Source organism: Eimeria acervulina, genomic scaffold (assembly GCF_000499425.1).
Source record: "Eimeria acervulina Houghton genomic scaffold, Eah_scaff559, whole genome shotgun sequence".
In the NCBI taxonomy this organism is placed as follows: Eukaryota; Apicomplexa; class Conoidasida; order Eucoccidiorida; family Eimeriidae; genus Eimeria; species Eimeria acervulina.
Window position 1 is genome coordinate 6,002 of NW_013549730.1, and position 10,008 is coordinate 16,009.

The 10,008-nt window shown below is 51.3% G+C and overlaps 2 protein-coding genes across 2 annotated transcripts; one reads left to right on the top strand and one right to left on the bottom strand.

The window, feature by feature from the left end:
- Positions 1-1,220: 1,220 nt before the first annotated feature.
- Positions 1,221-3,949, bottom strand: EAH_00042770 (hypothetical protein; the record flags this gene model as incomplete). Its single annotated transcript, XM_013395047.1, has 2 exons — positions 1,221-2,115; positions 3,711-3,949. The coding sequence occupies 2 exons, from the start codon at positions 3,947-3,949 to the stop codon at positions 1,221-1,223; spliced, it is 1,134 nt and encodes a 377-aa protein (XP_013250501.1).
- An 88-nt stretch (positions 3,950-4,037) lies between these two features.
- On the top strand, positions 4,038-8,904 carry EAH_00042780 (hypothetical protein, conserved; the record flags this gene model as incomplete). The annotated part of the gene is made up of 5 exons (XM_013395048.1): positions 4,038-4,045; positions 4,232-5,507; positions 5,889-7,693; positions 7,993-8,051; positions 8,723-8,904. The coding sequence occupies 5 exons, from the start codon at positions 4,038-4,040 to the stop codon at positions 8,902-8,904; spliced, it is 3,330 nt and encodes a 1,109-aa protein (XP_013250502.1).
- Positions 8,905-10,008: the final 1,104 nt, after the last annotated feature.

Below are 10,008 nucleotides of genomic sequence, written 5' to 3' on the forward strand. Positions count from 1 at the left end.
TGTAAGACTTCGGCAACGAGGACGACGACGTGCTGCTGCTGCTGCTGCTGCTGCTGCTGCTGCTGCTGCTGCTGCTGCTGCTGATGCTGCTGCTCTTGCCTCGTCCTGCTGCTGCTGCTGTTGACGGTACGCGTACACCTGCTAATGCTGCAACACATATATCCAAACCCTAAACCCTAAACCCTAAACCCTAAACCCTAAATAATAAACAAACAACCATAAACTCTAAACCCTTAGCCCTTATAAAACCCTAAACCCTAGACGATAAAGAGTAAACCCTAAGCCCTCGAAACCCTCGAAACCCTCAAAACCCTAAACCCTAAACCCTAAACCCTCAAACCCCCAAAACCCCAAACCCTCAAAACCCTTAACCCTAAGCCCTAAACCCTAAACCTTAAACCCTAAACCCTAAACCCTGACAAGAGGGGCATCTTGGAGGCAATTGCAGTCTATAGAATATTTCTGCTTCTGCTGCAGCAGCGAAGACGAAGCCGCAGAGCCTGCACTGAAAATGTCGCTGCGAGTTTAACATCTGGACAGGGCCTTAACACACAAACACACAACGCTCTGCTGCTGCTGCTGCTGCTGCTGCTGCTGTTGGTGGTGGTGGTGCTGCTGTAGGTGCTGCTGCTGCTGGTGGTGCTGGTGCTGCTGTTAGTGCTGCTGCTGCTGCTGCTGTTAGTGCTGCTGCTGCTGCTGCTGTTAGTGCTGCTGCTGCTGTTGGTGCTGCTGTTAGTGCTGCTGCTGCTGTTGGTGCTGCTGCTGCTGCTGTTGGTGCTGCTGCTTCTGCTGTTGTTTCTGTCTTTGTTTTTGTTGTTGCTGTTGCTGCTGCTGACGGGTTTAAAAGGGTTTACAGATGTTTATAAGAATTTATACGTGTTCATAAGGGTTTATTAGGGTTTATAAGGGTTTATTAGGGTTTATAAGGGTTCATTAGGGTTTAGGGTTTAGGGTTTAGGGTTTATACCGGCCCTAACGACTCTGCCTTTGAGGGTAATTACATCGCCAACGTCCATCACAGATAAATGCCTGCATAAATAAATAAATAAATAAATAAATAAATAATTAAATTAAATTAAATTAAATAAATAAATAAATAAATTAAATAAACAGTAAGAATAAATAAAAAGGATAGGCGAGAAGATAGCACAAAAATTCAGGGTTTAGGGTTTGTTGTTTAGGGTTTTGTTAGGGTTTAGGGTTTGATTAGGGTTTAGGGTTTACGTGGTGTTGTTTGTTGCGACAAAGTCTGCATGTATGAGGCGAGCACAGAGAGGAGGAGCAGCAAGAAGTGATTGCTGCTGCAGCAGATGCAGTTGCTGCAGTTCTTGCTGCTGCTGCTGCTGCTGTTGCTTCCGTTGCTGCAGTTGCTGTTGCTGCTGCAGCACATGCAGTTGCTGTTGCTGCATTTCCTGCTGCAGCTGCTGCAGCTGCTGCTGTTGCTGCTGCAACAGCTGCTGCTGTTGTTGCTGCTGCAGCAGCAGCAGCAGCTGCATGGAGAGAGCGGGCAGCACCTTCTTATGCAGCAGCTGCAGCGTTTGCTGCGGCAGCAGCAGCAGCTGCTGCGCTAAGAAAGGCTGCTGCTCCAGCAGCAGTAAAACATCAATATAAATAGGTATGCTGCTTGCAGCCTTCTGCTGCTGTCGCTGCTGCTGCTGCTTCTGTAGCTTCTGCTGCAGCAGATGCAGCTGCTGCTGCAGCAGCGGGGCAGCAGCAGCAGCAGCAGCAGCAGCTTGGGTTTCTTCAGGAAATGCATACATCAAAACATACAGCAGCAAATCGCGCAGCAGCTGCTGCTGCTGCGCGAAGCAAAACATCCATCGGCATTCTAACTCTGTTGTTGTTGTTGCTGCTGCTGCTGCTGTTGCAGCAGCAGCTGCTGCTGCTGCTGCTGCGGGTGTGGCAGCTGGAAGGAGTGCAGCAGGCGGTACGTACTGCTGGTGCTGCTGCTGCTGCTGCAGCAGCAGCTGCAGCTGCTGCTGCAGCTTTCGTTTTAGAACAGCACTTGTGCTGGGCCCTTTGGGCTGTATATACACCTCATTTGCTGCTGCTGCTGCTGCTGCTGCTGAACCCCCCACTTGCATATAAGCATCTTCTGGTGTTGCAGGCAGCGCGCTGTTCATCCTAAACCCTAAACCCTAAACCCTAAACCCTAAACCCTCGGGGAGGAAGGCCTCAGGTTGTGTAAACCATTGAAATTTATATAAAAAAATAAAAAAGTAATACACCGTAAAACAAAAAAAAACAGAGGGTTTAGGGTTTAGGGTTTAGGGTTTAGGGTTTAGAGGCATGGCTTAGGGTTTAGGGTTTAGGGATCTGCATCTAGGGTTTAGGGTTTAGTAGGTTAATTAAAGATTTACGGTTTAGGGTTTAGGGTTTAGGGTTTATTAAGTGTTTAAGGATCAGGGTATAGGGGGGTTTGGCTAGGGTTTAGGGTTTAGGGTTTAGGGTTTAGGGTTTAGGGTTTAGGGTTTAGTGCTGAGGAAGAAAAAAGTTGAAGAAAGGGCAGAAGACAAATAGCGGTTGCAAACAAACAGCAAAAAGAAGAAGACAACAGCAGCAGCAGCAGCAGCTGTTGCTGCTGCTGCTGCTGCTGCTGCTGCTGCTGCTGCTGCTGCTGTGGTGGGGTTGTTCACCGGGGCCCTCAAGCGACGGTTTTGTTTGTTATTTTAATTATTTATTTATTTTATATTAATTAAATTAATTAATTTCAGTCAATAAACAACTTGAAGATTCTGCTGCTTGAGGAAGACTCCATCATCTTTGCTGCTGCTGCTGCTGCTGCTGCTGTTGCTGCTGCTGTTGCTGCTGGCTGGCAGCAGCAGCAGCAGCAGCAGGTCGCATGTCTTCACCTTGCTGCTCTGCTAGAAATATCTTTTAGCTGCTGCAGCTACTCACAGAAGGATCTGCCTGCAGCTGCAGCTGCAGCAGTAGAGGCCCAGCAGCAGCAGCAGCAGTTGCAGCAGTTGCAGCAGCAGCAGCTGCAGCAGCAGCAGCTGCAGCTGCAGCCGCAGCAGCAGCAGAGGCGGCACAAGCATATAAAACACGCAGCAGCAACACGTACAGCAGCAACACCTACAGCAGCAACAACGGCAGCGACATCCAGACCAGCAGCGACTACAGCAGCAGCAGCAGCAACACCTACAGCAAGAGCGGCAGCAACAAGACCTGCAGCAGCAGCAGCAGCAGCAGCAACAACTACAGCAGCAGCAGCAGCAAGATGCTCTCGCTTGAGAAAGGTCTACAAGCTGCTCCGGTGCAATCATCAACCCCGACAGAAGGGGTAGGGGGAGCAAATTCTGCTGCTGCTGCTGCTGCTGCTGCAGCACCAGCAGCAGCGGCAGGAGCCAGAGCAGCAGAAGATGCAGCAAAGAAGAGGCGAAAGCAGCAGCAAAATCTGCTGCTGCTGCGCCTTTTGCTGCTAGCTGCAGCAGCGCTGCTGCTGTATTTGCTGCTGCTGGGGACGAGGGTGAAAGGCTTTGCAGCAGCAGCAGCAACAGCAGCAGCAGCAGCAGGAAGAGCAGCAGCAGCAGCAGCATCACGAGCAGCAAATCCCTTAGGGATAGTTGCAGCAGTTTATCGTTGGGCGACTCTGCGTCATCTGCTGCTGCTGCTGCTGCTGTTGCTGCTGCTGCTGTGGGGTGTATATCAAATGCTGCTCGTGTCTCGGGTTGCAATCTACGCATCAGGGCCCCTAATGAAGTATATACTTAAACGGTGTGCTGCTGCTGCTGCTGCTGCTGCTGCTGCTGCTGCTGAGGCTGCTGCTGCTGAGCCTGAGGCTGGTGCTGCTGTTGCTGTTGATGTTGCTGCTGTTGGTGTTGCTGCTGTTGGTGCTGCTGCTGCTGTTGCTGCTGTTGCTGCTGCTGATGGTGTTGCTGGTGTTGCTGCTGCTGGTGCTGCTGCTTCTTCTTCTCATGCCGTTGCTGCTGCTGCTGCTGCTGCACATACTACTGATTTCGCTGCTGTTATTTTTGCTGCTGATTCTGCTCTTGCTGCTAGTGTTGCTGTTCCTGCTGCTGTTGTTGCTGCCGTTGATGTTGTTGTCGCAGCAGCTGCTGCTGTCGTTGTTGTTGTTGTTGCTGCTGCTGCTACGGCTATGCCTGCTGCCCTTTCGTGTCTCCTTTCTGCTTCTGCTGCTGGCGATTGCTTCATCCTGCTGGTCATTGTGCTGCTGTTGCTGCTGCTGCTGCTGCTGCTGTTGCTGCTGCTGCTGCTGCTGCTGCTGCAGCTGTGAGTTCTCTCGCCGCAGTTATCGCCCCCCACCCTTTGCTCCTCATTATTTGCTGCAGCATTTCTTCTTGAGGCTGCGGCTGCTGCATGCGCAGCAGCAGCAGCAGCTGCTGCAGCAGCAACAGCAGCAGCAACAGCATCAGCAGCAGCAGAAGCAGCAGCAGCAGCAGCAGCCTTTTATTCCGTTGGGGCCGTACGACGCTCGCTGCTTCGATTCACCAACAGCAGCAGGGAGAGGATTGCTTGCAGCAGCAGCAGCAGCAGCAGCAGCAAAACTTGCTGCTGCTCTCGCGCGTTGGGGCTTCTTTCAGCAACTGCCGCTGCAGCCTTGCTGCAGCAGCGTCCTGCAGCTGCTGCAGCAGCAGCAAACAGGAGCAGTAACTGTATTAGAGTGGTATAATAAGCCCAGCAGCAAGCCCGCGGCAGCAGCTGCAGCAGCAGCAGCAGCAGCTGCTGCTGCTGCTGCTACAAGGGCAGCAGCTGCTGCACAAGCTGCTCAGCAGAGAGAGCCGCAGCTTGCAGCAGCAACACCAACAACAACAAATGCTGCTGCTGCTGCTGCAGAGGATCGCTGGAAAGACAACAGCAGCAACAACTGCAGCAGGCGCAGCACTTCGCCTGACCAGCAGCAGCAGCAGCAGCAGCAGCAGCAGCAGCAGCAGCGGAAGAAGGAGGGGCTTAAGTCTTCTATTGCCAGTGCTGCTGCTACTTTTCTGCAGCGCTTCTCGCGCAGCAGCAGCAGCAGCGACTTCTCCTGGTTCCAGCCGCAGCAGCAGCAGCAGCAGCAGCGGCGGCTGCAGCGCGAAGGGAAGCTTGAGACGGCGGCAGCAGCAGCAGCAGCAGCAGCAGCAGCAGCAGCAGAGGGGCAGCACTTTAACGACCTGCAGTTCCCTACCGAAATCCTAGTCAGCAACAACAGCAACAGCAGCAGCAGCAGCAACAGCAGCAGCAGCAGCAGCAGCAAGACAGGAGAGGAGTTTAAGAAGCTGCGCGGCGTTGTTGTTATTGTTGGTGCAGCAGCAGCAGAAGGCACGTCGCTGCAAGCAGCAGCAGCAGCAGCAGATGCAGTTAGAGCCGGGTTTTGCTGCTGCATCATTCATCTTAGCACAGACGGAGACACCCCACATCTGCTTCGTGCCTTGCAGCAGCAGCAGCAGCAGCAGCAGCAGCAAGGTGTCCACCAGCAGCAGCAGCAGCAGCAGCAGCAGGTCGAGAGGCTGCTGCTGCTTAGCGGCAGCGGGCTGATTGTGGGGCAGCCAGAAGATGAAATACGCGTAACTCATACTTGCTCCTGCTGCTACTGCTGCTGCTGCTGTTGCTGCTGCTGCTGTTGCTGCTGCTGTTGCTATCTTTGCTTCTGCTATCTTTGCTTCTGCCTATCTTTATTCCTGTTATCTGTTATCGTTGCTGCTGCTGCTGCTATCTTTTACGGTTGCTGCTGCTATCTTTGCTGCTGCTGCTGCTGCTGCTATCTGTGCTGCTGCTGCTGCTGCTGAGAGTCTCGCTAGGGAAGTATACATCACAGAGCTGCTGCCTTTGCTGCTGACCGCCCTCTAAACCCCCGCATCTTCCTGCTGCTGCTGTTGCTGCTGCTGCTGCTGCTGCTGCTGCTGTTGCTGCTGCTGCTGCTGTTGTTGCTGCTGCTGCTGCTGCAGGCTGCATTAGAGGTGATTCATGAAGACTGCGGAGAGACTCCAATTGCTGTGATGTCTTTCGGCTCTGCATTTGCTGCTGTTGTGAAGGCGCTAACAGCAGCAAATGCTAAGGGCCCTGCTGCTGCTGCTGCTGCTGCTGCTCCTACTGCTGCTGCTGCAGCAGCAGCAGCTGCAGCAGCTCCTGCTCCTGCTGCGCTCAACTTCAGGCGAGGCATCCGGCCCCCAGAGCAATGCTCCTACTGTCGCTGCATGCAACAGCAGCAGCAGCTGCTGCTGCAGCAGCAAAAGCAGCAGGAGCTGCAGCAGGAACAGCAACAGCAGCAGCAACAGATGACTGTCGCTTGCGACCCAGATGATGCAGCAGCAGCAGCAGCAAAATCAGCAGCAGCAATTCAATCTACTATAGATGAAGACACATCCTGCAGCAGTTTGCTGCAGCAAGATGAATGTACTGGCGAGAGCAGCAGCAGCAGCAGCAGCAGCAGGAGCAGGAGCAGCAGTAAGGGTACCATCGGGCCGCGGCAGCAGGCTTCTGTTGAACCGGGGAATCAGCAGCAGCAGCAGCAGCAGCAGCAGCAGCAGCAGCAGCAGCAACACGCTTCAACAGGGGATGCAAAAGCAGCGAGAGCAGCGACAAGCCATGTTGCTGCTGCACCAGCAGCAGCAACAGCAGCACCAGCAGCAGCAACAGCAGCACCAGCAGCAGCAGCAGCAGTGCCGACGGAAGCAACTGCAGGGCCAGGATCAAGAGCAGCAACACCAGCAGCAGCAGCAGCAGCAGCAGCAGCAGCAGCAGATTCAATACAGTGCTACGGGCAAGCGCAGTCGTTTGTTTCTGCCTGCGTATTTTGTATGGCGGTGCTGCAGCCTCAAGCAGCAGCAGCAGCAGCAGCAGCAGCAGCAGCACCATTTTGGGGTTATGATTTGCTGCTGCTGCCTTATCGCGTCCGGAAGCTCATGCATTGGCTTGCTGCTGCTGCTGCTGCCGCTGCTGCTCCCCTTGCTGCTGCTGCTGCTGCTGCAGGGCCTCTGACTCCCAGGTCGCAGCAGCATGCCGTGCTGCAGCAAGAAGCAGCAGCAGCAGCAGCAGCACGAGGCGAAGTGATACAAGGCAGCGCTAGCACTAGCAGCAGCTGCAACGCGCCGGAGCAGCAGCAGCAGCAGCTGCTGCTGCTGCGGCTGCAGCAGGATGCTAAGGTCGCTGCTGCTGCTGCAGTAAACCCAGCAACAGCAGCAACAGCAGCAGCAACAGCAGCAGGGCCTCCACCAGTTTTGCTTTGCTGCCCCTGGCTGCTCCAGGAGTATATTTTATTGTATGCGCAGCAGCTGCTGCAGCAACTGCAGCAGCAGCAGCAGCAGCAGCAGCAGCAATTTGCGTCTTCTTTGTCTTTCGCAGTCTTTCGTGCTCATCATTTGCTGCAGCTGAGGAAAGTTAGAATTTCTGCTGCTGCTGCCGCAGGTGATAGTGGTGCTTCTGCTGCTTCAGGTCGCTGCCCGTTCAGCAACAGCAGCAGCAGCAGCAGCAGGAGCAGCAGCAAGATGAAGGATCGTGCATCTGGCGGCTACCTAACGGAATGCAAGCCTCGCCCCCAGCAGCAGCAGCAGCAGCAGCAGCAGCAGCAACAGCAGCAGCAGCAGCAGGAGTGGTTGCTGGTAGAAGCAGCAAACCCTGGGGGCCTCCGACAGCAGTGGGGTGCAGCAGATGGTTTGCTGCTGCTGCAGCAGCTGCAGATTCCTACTCTCTTTATTCAAGCAGCAAAGGACCCAATAGCAGCAAAAGATATTGATGTCTTTGCTGCAGCAAGGTAAACCCTAAACCCTAAACCCTAAACCCTAAACCCTTAATTTTACATACACAGGACAACCTTGCGTACTTGCAAACCGGGGAAGGAAAGGGTTTAGGGTTTAGGGTTTAGGGTTTAGGGTTTAGGGTTTATTGTGTTTAGGGGTTAGGGTTTACAAGGGTTTATAAGTGCTTCTAAGGATTTATAAGGGTTTTAAAAAGGGTTTATTAGGGTTTATAGGGGTTTATAAGGGTTTACAAAGCTTTATAAGGGTTTAGGGTTTAGGGTTTAGGGTTTAGGGTTTAGGGTTTATGGTTTAGGAATCCAAACATCAGCTTCGCTTTACTTCAATCGGGCGGCCATTTGCTGCAACTCGCAGGTATTTATTTATTTATTTATTTATTTATTTGTTTATTTATTTATCTTATATATAAGTGTTTATAAGGGCTTATAAGGGTTTATTAGGGTTTAGGGTTTAGGGTTTGTGTTTCGTTCTTTTAGGGTTTTAGGGTTTAGGGTTTTAGGGTTTCGGGTTTAGGGTTTGTGTTTTATGTTTAGGATTTATTAGGGTTTATTAGGGTTTATAAGTGTTTATAAGGGTTTACGAGGGTTTATAAGGGGTTATAAGTGTTTACTAGGGTTTATTAGGGTTTAGGGTTTAGCGTTTGTGTTTTGTATTGAGGGTTTATAAGGGTTTAAAGGGTTTATTAGTGTTCATAAGGGTTTATAAGGGTTTACTAGGGTTTATTAGGGTTTACTAGGGTTTAGGGTTTAGGGTTTAGGGTTTAGGGTTTAGGGTTTAGGGTTTAGGGTTTTGTGTTTAGGGTTTTATCCGCGATTCTGGTTCTGTCGGAGTGCTATCGAATTTTGTTTGTTTGCTTTGGAGGCAAAGAGACTGAGAGCACACAAACCCTAAACCCTAAACCCTAAACCCTAAACCCTAAACCCTAAACCCTAATGTGAGGGTTTAGGGTTTATAAGGATAGGCGGGCGTTTTCAAACCCTAAACCCTCAGCGTAAATCTCTTCTTTTTTAATGGTGCTGCTGCAGATTTTGCTGCTGCTGCTGCTGCTGCTGCTGCTCGTACTGATGCTGCTTCAGCTAATGCTGCTGCTGCTCTAGTTCTGGCGGCAACAGCAGCAGAAACAGCATCAGCAGCAGCAGCAGCAGCGGTAACAACAGCAACAGCAGCAGCAGCAGCAGTGACGGTGCTTGGTTTTGCTAAGAGCTGATGAAGGGGCAGTTGTAATGTAAACCCTAAACCCTAAAACCTAAACCCTTCTCTGTTTCGTGCTGTTCAGCTTCTTGTTCGTCTGTTGCTGCAGCAGCAACAGCAGCAGCAGCAGCAGCAGCAGCAGCAGCTGCTGCTGCTGCTGTTTCTTTTTTTCTCTAATACCATGACATCTTTGCTTGAATTTAGGGTTTAGAGTTTAGGGTTTAGGGTTTAGGGTTTAGGGTTTAGGGTTTCGTCTGTGGGGTTTGGGGTTGGGGTGGTCGCACCACCGGTCGCAGTTTAGGGTTTAGGGTTTAGGGTTTAGGGTTTAGAGGGTGTAGGGTTTAGAGGGTTTAGGGTTTAGGGTTTTAGGGTTTAATATTGAATTAAAATAAAACAATAAAATTAAAAAGACAAAAGAAGAAGCAAAGAAAAAACTACAAACTAAAGAGGCTTCCAGTGGTCTCGCCCAGCGGTCTATGAGGGTTTAGGGTTTAGGGTTTAGGGTTTAGGGTTTAGGGTTTGTGAGATGAATTCTTGTGCAATTTTTCTGTTTTTTATCGCAGTATTTCTTCTTTTTATATTTTATTTATAAATAAACTAAAAAATAAATCAAAATAAATTAAAATAACATAAAATTAACGGCAACTTTACCTTAAAATCAGCAAAGACAGCCCAGCAGCGATTAAAACCCTCAGAGGATTTCCTGCTGCACTTTCTTTGTTTATTTTTGATTATTTTAATTTATTTATTATCTCTCAAATAGACGCAAAAAAGAGAAGACGAAGGCAGCAGCAGCAGCAACAGCAGCAGCAGCAGCAGACACAGCAGCAGCAACAATACAGCAGCAGCAACAAAACACCCGCAGCAGCAGCAGCAGCAGCAGCGGCAGCAGCAATACAGCAACAGTAGCAGCAGCAGCAATACAGCAGCAGCAGCAGGGGTTTCATTGGACTCAGTGAAGAGGGCAGCACTGCGAAACAGCTCTGCTGCTGCTGCTGCTGCTGCTGCTGCTGCTGCTGCTGCTGCTGCTACTGCTGCAGTTGCAGCTGTGTGAGTAGCGCATGAAGATGGACTCTGCTGCTGCTGCTGCTGCTGCAGCAGCAGCAGCAGCAGATGGGCC